The 17757-nt window shown below is 43.6% G+C and overlaps 1 protein-coding gene across 1 annotated transcript in view; it reads left to right on the top strand.

Annotated features, from left to right (window-relative positions):
* ADCY2 (adenylate cyclase 2) overlaps positions 1-17757 on the top strand; it is a 386829-nt gene that overhangs the window by 309242 nt on the left and 59830 nt on the right. Inside the window, exons 15-16 of the mRNA XM_026017679.2 lie at positions 824-908; positions 14001-14138. Coding sequence (XP_025873464.2) covers positions 824-908; positions 14001-14138 — 223 coding nt within the window. The remainder of the gene's footprint in view (positions 1-823; positions 909-14000; positions 14139-17757) is intronic.

Here is a 17757-nt window from a genome sequence, read left to right on the forward strand (position 1 = left end):
ACACCTGAGTGGTTCCGTTGGTTAGGCATCCACTTCTCGATTTCGGCTCGGGTCATGGTATCAGGGACGTGAGATCGAGCCCTGCATTGGGCTCTGTGCTCAGTGGGGAATCTGCTTGGGATTCATATTCATATTCTCACTCTCTCTCAAATAAATAAATAAATAAATAAATAAATATTTAAAAAATAAAAATAAAAAAGGATGTCTCAAAGAGCCATACAATTCTTATAAATGCTCTTATCTACCTTCAACCTGTCAGTAGCAGAATTGTAACTTAATTTTTCACGTGATCATAGGAAGAAGTTTGCATGTTCATCAGCTTGGGGTAAGAATGGTCCCTGAAATCTTTAGGGAACCTCAGTAAACATTTAGCTGCATGATTGCTGAGAGAAGGTGAATCTGGCTGGATTGTACTGGGGAGGGTAAGGACTTAGTGTCTCCCTAAGTGAGCAGATGTAAGGAAGGGCCAGGAGGTCTTCAAGGGCAGCAGCTGCCAGGACATCAGTGGCAGGGAAGGGGCCATGTGCAGGCATCGAAGTGCTAGTTGCATAGGAGAGTCAGAAAAAGATTATTTTGCTTTCACAATGACCTGGTACTTGTAGGGCAATTTTGGGGAACCAGCAAGTTGACCAGACACAGTCGTGGACACATTGTTCTATGAACGTATTGTTGGTTTTAGCTCCATTTTCATTTCTCAAAAACTGAATGAGGAAAGAAGTCCTCATTAAATTAAGTCCTAATTAAGCTCAAAGTATTACTGATGGCTTTCCAGGATAATGGAAACTACCCCCACACTAACCTGTTCCTTTTTGTTTCCGGATAGAACATCGATTCTGGGGATCTCCTTTGGAGCTGCATTTCTCCTGCTCGCCTTTATCCTTTTCATCTGCTTTGCTGGACAGCTTTTGGTAGGTACTTCAAATTCGGAACTTACTTGAAAACTGTGCTCTTTGAGTGAAAACTGTTTTTTTTTGCTGGATACAGGGGAGCTTGTTGATTTACCCTTTTAAGAGCTACAGGTCCCGGTAAAGCAACATGCACCCTTCATGTCAGCAGCCCAGAATATCAACTGAGGCGGATTGTGCACAGCTAAGACACTAGTTTGAAGATTATTTCAAGTGTTGTATGTCACACCATAAACCTATATTCGTGTTTATTTATTTCTGTCATCACGTTGTATCCTCTCTGACTTTTCAGAGTATTTATAGCAGTAAGCACTAGTATAATAGGAGGCTTTTCACATACAAGGGAATTGAAATTTAAACCAATATGTCTTTTATATCCACTCTCAAGACAAAATTTTGGAACATATGAAAATAGCAAATGTAAAAATACATTTGGTGAGTGTTTTAATTTAAACCAATCACTGCAAGCTGTTATGGTTCAAGTGCTAGTTCAGGATGTAAGAATCAAATCTAAGTATTCTTGAGTCAAAGCAAGTAACTCCATGAGAACATCATAAGGAAGCCAACAATGAGATGGAAGTCCAAAAAGATAGTCAGTGCTTTATCTTGTTCACTGGAGATGTGTGGAAACAAGAGAGGTCACCCTGAGCCAGCTCTCAAGCATCAGGTACAGACTAGTCTGATGGGTTGAAATCTTTTTGCCAAAAAACATTAAGATTTCAGTGTATGTCTCTGCCTCTCAACAACGGATGCTCTATACCATCTCTGCTGTGTACCTTTGCAAATTAATGTGGGGTTTGTTTGCTATATCATAATTTAGACGTTTCAAATTGGACTGGAAACTCTTCCAAAACTGGCACTGTGGTTTCAGATTTCCTGGAATGCACACACGGCATCTCAGGTTTCTTAAAAATCCCCTGAAAAACTATAGGGTATAAATATTGCCCCTTGGGAATCGGTGTCAAGTTTCTAAAATACTTAATATACAAAGAAGTCTGGTTTTCCATGTTCACATGTTCCTTAGGTGGAAAAACACATGGGCTCCACTCTGTTTTCCTGGCCCTCAGAAAGCTTCTGCAGCCCCCTTCTCAGGTTTTCAGAAAAGGAGCTATCCTTTGTGGGGTCCCACTGGAAACCCAAGTCCTGTTCAGCTGATGGCAGCTTCTACCATTGTGTCTAACGGGCCCCATTTCTCATTTTCTGTTCCGAGGAATCCAGTCTTCAGGGTGGGGGAAACAGTATATTTTTAAGGTTTCAAGCTGACTTTTTCTTTCCACTAAATTGCTATCGAAAAGAAACAGAGAAGTGGGCGCTGGAAAGAGAATCTCCAGAGCAACTTTGCTGCCTTTGAGAGAATGCTTTTGTCTTATGTAATATCTCTCCTCTCAGCCTGGATAGAATCCCACCAACCTGCCAGGGCTCCTCGTCTCTCCCAGGCCCATCCTCTGGTGCTTCCGGGCCGTCAGGATCCCACACCCACGATGCCTGCTTCTTCCCCTTCCCAGGGGCTTCCTAAGACCCTGACACCCACACACCAGATGCAAGGGAGTCTGTAACTCTGTGTTGTCTCAAAGCACAAATTTCAGTGCTGGGAATGAATTGGTGCCTGCCTCCCCCTCAAAAGAAGCCTGGATTTTGCCAAAGTGGTCAGGAAGACTAGGCTTGAGGACGTCTTTCTTTCTTTTTTTAAATATTTTATTTATTTATTCATGAGAGACACAGAGAGAGAGGCAGAGACACAGGCAGAGGGAGAAGCAGGCTCCCTGCGGGGAACCCAATGCCGGACTCAGTCCCGGGGATTCCGGTATCACACCCTGAGCCACAGGCAGATGCTCAACCATTGAGCCACCCAGGTGTCCTTAAGGACAGCTTTCTTTCTGAACTTGAATTGGTAGGATCAGTGAATGAGGCTCCCTCCATCCCCACCAGTGGCCAGCTGTAATCCTTGGTCGAGAGGTAACTCTGGTAAAATTCAAAAAGGAACTCTTCCTCATTCCTATAAGAGGTTCTTTGTACTGTGTAAACAATTCTGTAAGGACTTTTTTCTAACCATCAATATCCAACAAATGAAGGCACAACCAGTCTAAAAAGGCTTTCAATGTGCTTTCTATTCTGTCCTCCAAATTCAGTCAAAAGTGAACATGTGTCACAGATAATCCTAGCGGTCATGGAGAAGAATCCTGACATCCTAACTGCTCATTCCCTGACCTCTTGAAACCCTACCAATTATATGAAGTGTTACCATGTTTTGCATTTCTCTTTGGATTAAATACTGAGTTTATGAAAGAGTACTTAATATCCCTGAAACATTGATATCCTTCATATCCTTCCATTACCATATGTTAACGTAAATGCCAGAGGCAACACTGTGGTAATATTGCTGGTACTAAACTCCCTGCAGGAAGAATTCAAGTAACATTCTTTGATAAAGGAGGTTGAGAAAACGTAACCCTGGGATCCCTGGGTGGCTCAGTGGTTGAGCGTCTGCCTTTGTCCAGGGCATGATCCTGAAGTCTCAGGATCGAGTACCACATCTCTGGCTCCCCGCAAAGAGCCTGCTTCTCCCTCTGCCTGTGTCTCTGCCTCTCTCTGTACCTCTCATGAATAAATAAATAAAATCTTTAAAAAGAGAGAGAGAGAGAGAAGATAACTCTAAGATTTTCTTTTCAAGAGCTTGACTTTTGTCCCATTGTGTTGCACAAAAAGGATCTGCTACTACCTGGACATTTGGTACAGCGGGGTTTGATAAAAAAAAAGTAGAGACACGTTAAGATGGGCAAAAAATAAGAGTGATCATGAAATGCAGGGTTGTTTTTTTGTTTTGTTTTGTTTTCCTTTTGATAGAAAAATCAGACAGATACTTGTTCAGTCTGATAAAAAAAAGTCTGGGAACTTACTTTTTACCACTGTTCCTATTATGAGAAGCCCAGAGCGCACCCCTCTCTGCCCCTCGCTCCCGCCCTCACTGCACTAGTGGCTCCCCAGCACTACCTCTGCCGCCTTTGCCTACTTCACTCTGTGGGCGGGTCCTGCAACTGCTTGCCTTCTAGAACCTTTCTCAGAAGCCCACCAGCCCCTGCAGTGGGCGCTTCTGTGAGTGCTGTGGGACTTAGGATCTGTGCCATATAATTTAGCACTTGATTATGTAACAACTTAGTTGACTCCCCCTCTTTTTTTTTTTATTTTTCTGGTGAGTGTGACTGTTGTTTCCCCTACATAGAGTAGTTTTTTTCAGAGATAAGAATTGTTTCCCACACTGACTTTTGTCTCCCAGTGAATCCAGCAGAATGCTGCCCACAGGAATGCATGTAATAGCATGCGTGGGGGCACCTGGGTGGCTCAGTGGTTGAGCGTCTGCCTTTAGCTCAGGTCAGGATCCCAGGGTCCTGGGATTGAGTCCTGCATTGGGCTTCCTGCAGGGAGCCTGCTTCTCCCTCTGCCTGTGTCTCTGCCTCTCTCTGTGTCTCTCATGAAAAGTAAATAAAATCTTTAAAAAACAAACAAACAAATCCGGGGATTCCCAGGTGGCTCAGCGGTTCGGAGCCTGCCTTTGGCCCAGGGCATGGTCCTGGAGACCCAGGATCGAGTCCCGCATCAGGGTCCTGGCATGGAGTCTGCTTCTCCCTTTGCTTGTGTCTCTGCCTCTCTCTCTCTCTCTCTCTCTATGTCTATCATGAATGAATAAATAAATAAAATAAAAAAAAATAAGCATGCACGAAGGAAGCACTACTGGACTAAAGGCATCTCGGTGAGGCTCCCCTCCACTGTGTGCGCTCATCCAGCTCCACACAGCCCCTCCGCGGCCTCCCCAGCACCACCACCCAGCTAGTTAGGCGTCCCCGAGTGCCACAGGGATCTTCCCTTCTCCAGGTGGCCTGGCGTGGGCACAGGTTCTGCAGGTAGATGGATGTGTGAAGCACTGGTGAGTGGGTGACCATCTTCTTGCCACAGTGAAATGCCTTCTCACCCATGCTTCGATTCTTTGATTCTGATGTGCTTGGAGTTGTCTTCTCAGTTGGAAATAACCTCCCGGCCTTCCCAAACCAATTTGGCAGAGCCCACCTTTGTCACCAACTTCCCTCATACCTGCTGGCGGGTTTCTCATCTTATATTATTTTTTGTGATCCTTTAGATGGAAAGATCACCAGCGAGTTCGCTTCAGCCCTGTTGTGTTCATTGTAGTACTTCCAGCACTTGAAATACAAGATAAATATTTAATCTCCTTAAGCTTGAAGGAACGTTGGGTTGCACCCAAAGGCAGCCTCTTGGCACTGCTGTGCAGAAAATGTCTTGCCCTCATTCTCACCCGGGTTGACTTTTTCTTAGCGTGTGGCTCTGAATTCAGCCCCAGCCACCAACCCCTGCTGCCAGCACTGCCGGGCTCCTGGCCACTGGCACCCTGGCCTCTCCTGGGTCCCCACTTGTCAGATCTCCACAGGCACTGCCGTGTCAGCGCCTTCATGAGGTACTTGCGTCTACAGCAGATGCCGGTTAGCATTTCAGATTTGTAAAACTTGAGAGCAGACAGGGAACCCAGAAATAACCTTGTCCAGCCCCACATTTTGTGGATGAGAGATGCCAAACTCTGGAGGTACCACGTGCTTCAGCAAATTTCCACTCCAGTCACTTAGAGGAAAAGTTTTCCTCCATGATAAAGAATGATCGTGATAAAGATCCTCCGTGATAAAGAAGGACTTGTAATCTGATTTCTTGATGGTGGAAGTGAAGACTTTGGAGCAGGACCACCAGTTTGAGTGCTGTAAGACCAGCAAAGGTTTCCCTTTCTTGGGTAAGAACTTCAGAATCCGTGCAAAGGTCCTGTGACAGGCAGGATCCCCACAAATAGCTCTGCGTCTAATCTCATCTCAGTTTACAAATAACTGTATTATATCAAAAATGATTTGCTCTGCTAGGCCTTTTATGTATTGTGGCTCATCTCATGAGAGCCCTTGGAGGAAATGCCCTTTGCAGTTAGTGAAATGGGTGCTCACAGATGGTACACATCTGGCCCTGTAGTGTATAGCAAGGAGGTTGGAATCAATCCCTAGGACTCTTATGACTAATTGGAAGGTGCCAGTCTGTGTGTGGAGAGTCACCAGCAGGTGACCACATTCATGGTCGTGGGCATACCTGGCATGGATGTTGCCTTGCAGTGACGGCTAAGTATCCACTGGTCAAAATCACAGAGGTAAGTCAAGACCACCTCACAGAGAGCCACATTTGTATTTCCCTCTGGTCTAGTTTTGATAGACATTATTCAACTTTTGGCCCAATTTATTTAAAACTGGATTCTGGGGAAAGTACAGCTTCATTTTAAAAGAAATTTGATAAGGGACGCCTGGGTGGCTAAGCGGTTGAGCATCTGCCTTTGGCTCAGGGTATGATCCCGGGATCCTGGGATCAAGTCCCACATCGGGCTCCCTGCAGGGAGCCTGCTTTTCCCTCTGCCTGTGTCTCTGCCTCTCTCTGTATGTCTCTCATGAATAAATAAATAAAATCTTAAAAAAAAAAGGACATTTGGTAAGATGGGGAGGGGAAAGTTAATTTACAAGTGGATTTAGACTCTGAAATATTCTAGTAAGAAAGCACCTTTCATAATAATACTTTGCAAAATGTCTTCACATATATGAGAATCCTTCAAATAAGAAAATATATTATTTTACTTGATGACCAAAGCACTCTAGTTCATCTAAGTAGGAACTAAAATGGAGAATAAGTTTACGTTTTCATTACAGGGGGCAATAAAAGTAATAATGCTTGTCATTATAATATGAGTAATAATAAGTACAGAATTATGGCCAGATTGAATACCAGACTACCTGAGTGGATGAACATCTCTGGAACAAATACAAGAGTGACTCTAACCAAAATACCACAAAGAAAACCACCCCCAAAAGTGTCTCTTAGAACAGGGATGCCAGATACAGCAAATGAAAATGCTAGCACGCATCAGAAGAGACTTCTCAGTGCTTGCCCCCTGTTGTGTGTAGCAGAGATTATGTGATGCCAGCCCAGTGACCCTGTTCCCGGCAGGGATGAAGTCTGTCCTGTAGAAGGACATAGTGTGTAGGTCACACACTGGCTGATAGAAAAGCTCTCTACCCTACAGGAGTTTCTTCCCTTGAAGTCTATTTTCTCCAATATCAGTAGTATTCTGAAGCTTTTTGTGTTTCGTACTTTCGCAGACTTCTTTTTTTCCTTCTTTGTATTTGACTTTTCCTTGTCAGTATGTGGGTTTTAGGTGTGTCTCTGGTTTAAAAAAATCCAGTTGCAAGTTATTTCCTCTGATCTAACAGTCTCTGTCAAGTATACTTGTCAAGTATAACACGCTTACGTGCATTATAATTACTATGACAGTCTTATTTTGCTTTTTCTTTTTTATTCCAGCATGTATCTCCATTGCTTCTATATATTTTTCCTCCTCTTCTGTGTCCCCTTGGATCCATGGAATTTATTTATTCTCTTTTATTCCCTATAGTGACTTGGAAGTTATGCATCCTAGTATTTTCTTTTGACTGATTAACTTAAAATGTGTAATGTACACAAAACTGACAGAGCTCATCAATGGCTCCATCTTATTGTTGAAGAATACTATACTCCAAATCTGATGTTCTTGTTCCATCTTCCATTCCATTCCTGAGTATGAAAGATGGAATAAGATGATCAGATTCTTGATCTGTCATTATGCTGAAGAAGGTAAGATGAGAGCTGGGTAAATAGCCTATAAAACAGCACAGAAAGATAAAGAGTTTGGGTTAAATTTTTCTAAATTTAAACTCTTGTTATTCATTGTTTTCATTGTTGTCATCATTTTTGTTTATCCATTTCTCACTTTTCTTCCTGAATATATCATTCCTTCCTCCAGGACTCCATCTCCACATTCCCAAAGGATTGTTCCTTTTCTAACCCTTTGTTTTAAATTTTTTTCTTTATTTAAATTCAATTTGCCAACATATAGTATAACATCCAGTGCTTATCACATCATGTGCCCTCCTTAATGCCCATCACTCAGTTACCCCATCCCCCCCCATTTCCCCTCCAGTTACCCTCAGTTTGTTTCCCAGAGTTAAGAGTCTCTCATGGTTTGTCTCCCTCTCTGATTTCTTCCCATTCAGTTTTCCCTATTTCCCTTATGGTCCCTTGCACTATTTCCTATATTCCATGTATGAGTGAAACCATATGATAATTGTCTTTCTCTGATTGACTATTTCACTCGGCATAATACCCTTTAGTTCCATCCATGTCAATGTAAATGGTAGGTATGCATCCTTTCTGATGGCTGAGTAATATTCCATCGTATATCTAGACCACATCTTCTCTATCCATTGATCTGTCAAAGGACATTGTGGCTCCTTCCACAGTTTGGCTATTGTGGACATTGCTGCTGTGAACATTGGGGTGCAGGTGTCCTGGCATTTCACTACATCCTTATCTTTGGAGTAAATCCCCAGCAGTGCAGTTGCTGGGTCGTAGGGTAGCTCTATATTTTTAACTCTTTGAGGAACCTCCAAACCTCCAAACCTCTGGAGCAAGAGTGGCTTCACCAGTTCACATTCCCACCAGCAGTGCAAGAGGGTTCCCCTTTCTCCACATCCTCTCCAACATCTGTTGTTTCCTGTCTTATTAATTTTAGCCATTCTGACTGGTGTAAAATGGTATCTCTTTGTGGTTTTGATTTATACTTCCCTGATGACAAGGGATGTTGAGCATTTTTTCATGTGTCTGTTGGCCATGTATAGGTTTTCTTTGGAAAAATGTCTGTTCATGTCTTCTGCCCACTTCTTGACTAGATTATTTTTTGGGTATTGAGTTTGATAAGTTCTTTATAGATCTTGGATACTAGCCCTGTATCTGATATGTCATTTTCAAATATCTTCTCTCATTCCATAGGTTGCCTTTTAGTTTCGTTGACTGTTTCATTCTTTTTTAATCCTTTCAATGAGAGCCTGTGCATCATGTACTCAGCGTTTGTATTTAAAAACTGGTCTGTTCTTTCCTTATTGAGAATGAGTTTGTGATAATTTTTCTAATACTGTGAAAACTTTAGTCCATATTTTCCATATTAACATATCAAGGAGAAATCTATAGTCTAATTGCTGTTTCTTGGTAGGTAATATATCTTCTCTCTGGTTGTTTTATAGATTAGCTCTTTGTTAGTAGTGGGCTAGCGATTTCTGGTGTTGAGGTACAGCTTTACTTTCATTTCCCGTTTGAGAGTCAGGATGTCTCATTAGCCACAGAGCTCGTTTTTTGCTCCAGGTCCACAAAGCTGTTTCTCCGTGGCTCCATGTATTTTGCTCTTTCCTGGTCTTTCTGTTTTTTTTTTCCTCAAACTTTCGTTACAGGTGTATTGGTTCTTTTTATTATCCTTTCTGTGACTCGAGATTCCTTTAGTGGTTTTTCATCCCTGTCTTTCTGTGCTGCTTTATGAGGTATTTCCTCAGAGCCATCCTACCCTCTTCAGCATAACTACTGCGTTTTTCAGCATCTATATTTTCGTTTTCATCCCTTGAGAGTCTTTGTGGATAGTTTTTAAAATACATCTGATATTTTCTCTTAAATGCTCATTCATTATTACTCTAATCCACCTTTAATTATTTTAATCTTATTTTGCAGGCTGTTTCAAATTGATATGATACGTGAAGATCCTGTGGTGCTAATTCTACCTTCTGTTGTGTCTATTGTTTCTTCCTCTTATGGCCTGTTGTCCTATGTAGTTCATAATTTCTTTTTTATTTTGAGGTCATGGTCAGTGGGATTTGTCCTCCATCAGCTAGCAGGAACTCCAAGGACTTTCTCTGGTTTTTGACTCAATAACCCCTCAATTTGAGGTTCACATTATGGAGCATATAACATTTCAAACCCATCACTCGTATTTAGAATTAGAATTTATCATTGGAAGTTTATTGATACTTCCCTGAACTAGTGCACGGAGTTTTTCTAGACTCTACATGGCGGGAACAGTCTCCTGAGGCTTCTGGGATTTTGTTTGTTTGTGGTTTTTTTTGTTGTTGTTGTTGAAGTATAATTAACATACAGTGTTGTATTAATTTTGGGTGTACTATATAATGATTCAACAATTCTCTACCCTAGTCAGTGCTCATATCCAGTCATTCCAATACCAATACCCAGAGTAAATGAAAATAATTACTTGAAAAGAGATATGCACCCTGAGGCTTCTGGTTTTATTCAGGGATCTTGGTCTCAGCTGCCCATCCTTTGCAAGACCAAGGCAACATTTTCTTTCCTCCTATGGGCATCAAAAGCCCACCCTCCAGGTGTTATAGCTTGCATCCAGTTCTAGAACACTCCTAGGCCAACCTCACATCTTCAGTCCCTTTAGCAGTGAGCACCTGTGTTTCTGGCTGCTGGAAATTTCCCTTTGATTCCGTGGTTAAGATAAAGAACATGGTGAGCAAGTATTTGTTGAGTCCCTGCTCTTTGCTCAACACTGTGCTGCTTTGGGAATACAAAGATGGGTATGATATGGTCACCATCCTCAACCAACTCTCCTTGTGGCCAGAGATAACACAATGTGGACAGGCTGTGAGTGCCACACAGTGGATGGATGGCTGAGGAATATAGTTCACTCAGGGCTTATGGAAGAAACATGTTGATTTTGTAAAATATGATTGATGGAAATAAAGAAGCCTTTCTGCCGGAAATTCAAGTACAATTAAAGAATCAAAGTACACATGGCAGTCTCTGTAGCACTAAATGTTACAAGTAATTATTCCTGCAGCTTGTTGCTGCCATTCAAAAAGACAGTCCTTGGGGAATTAAAATGCCAAACTAGATGTTCCTTCAGGCAAATACACAAAAATGCATATTTATGTGATAAACTTAAATGTTTTTTCAGACAAGATTTTAAGATGAGTTTTGTTTTTCTAATACTAAAAATTTGCTACTTCTCGTTAGTTTTATAGCTTTTCTAAATGTGTTTCATGTTATTAAACTTCACTTAATAGAAACACCTACTTCTCTCTACTTCTCTAGATTTTATTTTTGAAAAGGACACTGGGGCGCCTGGGTGGCTCAGTCACTTAAGCATCCAACTCTTGATTTTGGCTCAATAAATGCCAAAATATTCTATGAGATGGGATTATTTATAACCTTTCATGAGGATGGTGCGAATTTTGACAAACTTATTTTTCCCTCAGAGACTTTACTTGAATACTTCACCCAAAATAGAATACACTGAACCAAATTATCACATCAGGATCCAGGCCGTGCTTTTTATTCAGAGCCGCAGTAGAATCAGGGGTCTCCTTTTCCTTAATCAAATCCTCCTTCTCTTCTCTGCTCCCCATCGTTGGCATCTGCTGCTCCTGTGAATGTCTCCCCCGACCCCTGCATCGTGGCTCAGGGGGCTCATCTGTGTCACCCACTGTTTCCTTGTCCTTGTCACCAGCAGTGCTTACCAATTTTCATGTTTCATGACAGTTCTCTTCACCTGGCCTCTACTTGGTGACAGGAATGAAGAGAGAAGGCAGGTTGCCTGTAGTGAAAAGGAGGGGAAATGAGGGGTTTTTTGTTCATATTGATATGAAGCAAAGAGATTTTTGGTCCTTAGGGGCGCTGGGTGGCTCAGTGGTTGAGCGTCTGCCTTTGGCTCAGGGCATGATCCTGAGGTCCTGGGATCAAGTCCCATATCAGGCTCCCCACAGGGAGCCTGCTTCTCCCTCTGCCTTTGTCTCTGCCTCTCTCTGTGTGTCCCTCATGAATAAGTAAATAAAATGTAAAAAAGAGAGAGAGAGACTTTTGGTCCCTAAAATGTCTCTGAGAAGTATGATGTTTTCTTCATAAATGTAACAAGAAAGAGCTAAGGATTGTAAGGTCTGCCCCTGGTGCCTGATGTAGCTTTTAACCTCTTGTAAGACCAAGGAGCCAGGTATAACTACCCCATCTTAAGAGATGAGGAAGCAGAAGCCAGGGAGGATAGCTAACCTGCAGAAAGCCTCTCAGCTGTAGGGGTTTGATCTTGGGCCACAGGCTGGTTCTTACTGTTCTGACCACCTCTCATTCTGTGTTGTAGGATCTCTTGATTTCACCTCAGGTCATGATCTCAGGGTGCTGGGATCAAGCCCCACATCCGGCTGTGCGCTCAATATGGGGTCTCCTCGGGATTTGCTCTCTCCTTTTGCCTCTGTGCACCACCCCCCAACCCCACTCACACTCTCTCTAAGTAAATAAATAAAATCTTAAAAAAAAAAAAAACTAGTTTAATTGCTGTATCAGTGTTTGGCATACCGCAATGCTTCCATTAAAACAGAGAGACAATGTGAAAGAGGTATAGAAATAAAACTGTTTATTCATGCTGTTGAGGTTTTGCTATTTGAGATTTATGGATGTCACACCAGATTTACCATTTTATTAACTTAGTAGTATGAGTCAGAAAGGTACAGTATGTTGGCCTTCTTTTAAAACTTTTGAAATCATGTAGCCATCGGGCCACCCCTTTGACATGAAGGTTAAAATATAGATCCCTAGAGAACTCTTATGTAACCCTTGTCCTCTTAGGAGCATCTGTAAATATGTACAGTAACTCCTGGCACAGGCAGTTTGTCATCCACCCCTTAGAACTCTCCCCGTCTCTGTTCCCCCACCACCTGGACACAGGTCCATATCAAAGGGGCCCCCTCACCAAAAAGGTGGCCCCCAGGATGAGGTGAGCTCATCCACTGAAATCCCACAGAGCAGAGTCTGGCCCACTGAAAATGCTGAGGGGACATTGCCCACCATTCTGCAAAAACCTCAGTCCCTTCTTGGATCCAAAGAGCTTCTCTAGCACCCACGCGCATTGGCACGTTATTCGCCATGGCCCAAAGTCAGAAGCAGCACAGTGTCCATCCATGGTTGAAAGGCTAAATCAAATGTGGTCTATACATAATGCAGTATTATTCATGTGAATAATTCACATTATTCATGTGAAAATCTGTTCACGTGTGACAACATGGATGAATCTGGAGATGATGCTGAGTGAGATGAGCTGGTCACAATAAGACAAATACTGCGTGACTCCACATTCACGAGGTACCCAGAGTAAGAGACAGAGAACGAATTGGTGGTTGTCAGAGGCAAGGGGAGGGGAGGCGGGGAGTTCTTCAATTGGTATAGACTTTCCAGTGGTGCGAGACCAGAAGTCACAGATACACTACACAACCATGTGAATAGAGGTAACACAACTGAAGGTAACAACTGAACTGCATACTTAACAATGAAGAGGGAGAATGTTCTGTGATGTGGGGGTTTTTTGTATATTTTTTTTAATTGGAGTTCGATTGGCACATATAATATAACCCCCAGTGCTCATCCGTCAAGTGCCCCCCTCAGTGCCTGTCATCCAGTCACCCCGACCCCCCGCCCACCTCCCCTTCCACTACCCCTTGTTTGTTTCCCAGAGTTAGATGTCTCTCATGTTCTGTCCCCCTCTCTGATATTTCCCACTCATTTTCTCTCCTTTCCCCTATAGTGAAAGGGATTATGGGGAAAGGAGAGAAAATGTGTGATGTGTTTTTAAAAATTATGTTAAACACAATTAAAAATTTGGAAAAAAGAGCCTCCCCAAGTGGCAAGAAGCCCCTCGTGGGTGAGATGAGGTAAAGCCACCCCCAGGACACACGCCTCAGAACAATGAGGTATTGTCTTTGGGGCATTACTCTGCTGTGTGGTCCATTTGTATTCTTAGGACGAGCTACCTGTTGATGTGTTTTTTGCCTGGATCAGCTGAATTTTTGCTTTATCATCACTGGGATCTGAGACCCAACACATCCCCCAGAGTGGTTTAATTAACTGACATATTTTTCCTTTACCAGAGAATTTTTTCTTAAAACATAATTTCAGGTCTATCTAAAAGGACATGCAAACTGTTCTACATTTATCAAAGAAGTGTAATTAATTTATTCTTTATTTGTAACAGTGATGCCAACCTAATTTTAATAAGGTTTGTGACCTGGTATGGGTCCCCCACAGGAGAGCAGAGCCTATTATTTGCTCTGCAAAGAATACTGATGCTTCTGGTGGTTTTAAACATCACAGAGAAACCCAGGGGAGTACATAAACCAGCAATGCATTTCCTCTTCTGTCTCCTCCCAGCAATGCAGCAAGAAGGCATCCGCCTCTCTCCTGTGGCTGTTGAAGTCGTCGGGCATCATCGCCGACCGGCCCTGGCCGCGGGTCTCCCTCACCGTCCTCACCACGGCCATCATTCTGACCATGGCCGTGTTCAACATGGTGAGTCAGGGCTCCCACCAAGCACAGCCTTCGTAGCTGCCGCTGCGTGACTCAGTGGGATTTTCAAACGTTGGCCATAGCTCCATGGTGACACTGGTTACTGCCTATTAAATTCCACATCCAGCTGCTACACCAGCAGCTTCTCGAAGGCAAAGGATGCCTTGTGCCAAGAGAGGGCAGTGGCTTCCAGCAGCCTCCCACCTGCTGGCTTATAGAGGAGACACTGAATGTCAGCAGGGGCACTCACCAAAGATAACAGAACCATCTAGATACAGAGAGGGCAGTGGGAGAGGTGGCCTGCTCTGGAGTTCAAAAGGCCCCATCTCAACCCTTAGCTCCCACTTTTCCAGCTGTGTGATTTTATTAAATTTCCACAGGCTCCATTTCCACCTCTGGAAAATGAGCTACTATTTGAATACACTGATGTGGGGCCAGGAGCAAATGGTCCAGAAAGCATTTTGAAACATTTTTTGTGCAGAAAGGTCTCTTTATTATTATAGGATGGGGACAGGAGCCATGGGCAGAAAGATCTTCCCTGAGATTATAAGGAATAGCTGGTTCTAGACTTTTTAGTTGCTGGGGCTTAGGGAGAGCGTAAGTCTCTCAGGAATTTGGAAGCAAGACTGCCACGACCTTGCAGGGCTAGCTGCTGCTGAGATAAAGTTATTTACTACTGTCCAGTAGAACCTTAGTCTTGAGACTCTTCAGATGTAGATCGGTGGCCATATGCTTGGACAGTAATTGCTAACATAGATCCTGGGGGGGGGGGGGGTTACAGTTATGGAGGGAAGTTACACTAAGGGCAACATTACAGTGGAAAGACATGGAAGGAAGTCCTTGAGGAAGCTGTAGGAGTGTTAGAGCCTGTGTGCCCCAGGAATCCTGCCTGGAGACTACGCGCCCCAGCAATGTCTGGTCTTTGTTTCTTTCACTCCCATCACTATCATGATTAGTACAGAACCAGGCGGTCTGTAAATATTTAACCAGGGGCCTCTCACTGTATCGAATTACCATTACGTGTATATCCTTTAAAATAGACACGTAGCTAATCCATGCTCCGGTCTGTTTTAAAGACACATATCATGTTGCGATGCGTCCTTATTATTCTGACATTAATCTCCATCAACCATAAGCCATGAAGATACTTTGTATTTTGGATGTTTTGCTGGTTGTTGGAACTACTGAGTATCATGTACAGTCCTTGCCTTCCAGAAGCAGAAGATCAAGTCAAGGAGGTAGACCATATATAATAAATAATAAAGACTTAGTTTTTGCCAAATAGCTTTCATTTGGCATAAAAAGATCCATTGAGCATAAATGTGTGCCTGGTACATTGCTAGATGCTCGGTACCCAAAAGCCTGTTACCTGCCTCTGAGAGTTCATGGTGAGTTCTTGGAGCCAGTGACAGAGATGTATGGAGTGGTGGCAAGGCGGGAGGGCAGGGCTGGCTGTGCTGGATTCCAGAAGATGGGTAAGAGTTTGCGAGAGTGGGGGGAGAGGTGGGGAAGGGGAGACATGAGTCATCTGGAACTCAATTGAGGGCAGATGTTTGTTTTAAGAAGTAGTGAAGAGGCTAGCTGAAGCAGACCCCAGATGTTTCTTGGCATCTGTCCTGCTCTTAGGCTGTAGAGCGTGCCGATCCTTCTGAAATATGTGGAGATTCAGGTGAAACTGATGCCAACAGGAAGCCAGAGCTGGATAGCTTCCTCATTTGCTTCACTCTGCCTAGAAGCCCATCTTGAGGAGTCCTGGAAGGAGGGTGCCCTTGTCCTGGTAAAACCAGGAGTCATCACCTAATTTTCTATAAGATGGAACCTATGTGGGAAACAGATCTAATGGCATTTCATAGAGAATATTTAGTGTAACTAATACTTAGCCCATCACTGTCTGTAAATGTTTGAGATGTTGAGCATTTAGGTATTTAGGTGCAGATTTACTTTTTTTTACATTAACTGTTTCCATTGGAGAAGAAATATATCCTCAGGACCAGAAATACATCTCCCAGTGTTGTGTTCCTTTCTCACAAAGAAAGGAATTTATTGCCAACCGAGGTAGAGAAATCTGGGGGACACACATTAGAAGTATGATGGATGGCCCTCGGGAGAGAAATGAAACAAGGCTTTGCTTCACGCACCGAGCCACCTCCTGCTGCAGCAGAGGCTGTGGGCAAGGAGGAAGCCAGGTGACTTTTTTTTTTTCTGTCCGTCATTTTTATTGATACCTGGCGCCATGAAATTAGCAGGTCTTTTCCATGCAGATACTCCTTTGGTATTTATTTCAGAGAAACCTCATGAAACCGTATGAAAGGCAACACTAGGTAGAGAAAGGAAATCATTTCCCCTGATTGTAAAGGTTTCTTATGATTTCTTATTAATCACAGAAGGGAAAGCACTTGATCACCAAGGTGCGGTTTTTGCTCGCATCCGAAGATTTGCAGTGGAATGCCCTTCCGCTACTCGGATCCCCACCCCCCATGTTGGGATTGCATGGACAGACATAGGGTGTCCCAAGTCATGGGCCACACCACAGGCTGCAGTGACCACACCTGGGTCATGCACATCACCAGGTGGTGCTGATGCAGCATGCAGAGGCTGAGCACCTGTGGGTGCCATGCAGGGGAGGTGGGCCTCCAGGGTCACCCACTCCCCTTCGGGCAAGAGGACCCTTCCGCTGGGACACTGCTGCTCTCCAGTCTTTACCTGTACCACCCCGTTAAGTGCTCTCGGCGTGATATCTTGTGCCTTTTCTCCTAACCCTGCTTCAGATCCCCCTCCTGGAGAGGTTTCTGTTTAATTCAGCCCAGCTCTTAAAATTTGTTCAGTGCTTCCTTTGGGAACACAACTTCCAGACTAGCTGAGCCCCGGTCCCAACCTGTGGTTTTGCTATGTCTTAGTACTCATTAGCCCAGCAAGCCTGATCCAGGCCTTTGACTCACACTTTAATAGGACAAGCAGCTCTTTTTGTGTGTGGGCTGGGGGTCGAGAGCTGCCTGCTTTGCTCAAGTCCCTGGGAAGAAAATTTAATTTTCTGTCTAAAGATGTTTCCTTTGAAAGCTGTAGCCCTCACTCAGGTCCTCTTGCAAAGCTCTTGTGATTTTTAAGTCTTCTCTTTGGGATAAAGCAACAATGCTTTCCTTCTCCTCCTTTCCTTTCTTTTTCGGTTTTTAATGTGTGTTAGTTTTCCTTGGGGTAAAATACACATCACATAAGATTGATCATTTTAACCATCTTTCAAGGTGCAGCTGAGTGGCATTGAGGACATTCCCACTGCTGGGCACCCACCACAACTCTTCTCCGAACTTTGTCATCATCCCGAACAGAAACTATGTACCAATGAAACAATAACTGCTCACACCTGCTCCCCAGACCCCATAACCTCCACTCTACCTGCTGTGAATGTGCCTGGTCTAGATTCTGTGCACATGGGATGGCCCAATATTTGTGTCCTCGGGTATGACTTATTTCATGGAGCATGTTTTCCACATTCTTGTCTTCCTTGATGCGCAGTCCCTCTCCAGCTGGGGAGCCTCTTGGTTCTTCCCAAAGGTTTCCAGCCTCAGGCAAGCAGCCCTCCTAGATGTTTCCCTAGTATCAGTGGCCCTCCCTGTCTTGGCCTCAG

Source organism: Vulpes vulpes, chromosome 3, assembly GCF_048418805.1.
Source record: "Vulpes vulpes isolate BD-2025 chromosome 3, VulVul3, whole genome shotgun sequence".
NCBI classification, from domain to species: Eukaryota; Metazoa; Chordata; class Mammalia; order Carnivora; family Canidae; genus Vulpes; species Vulpes vulpes.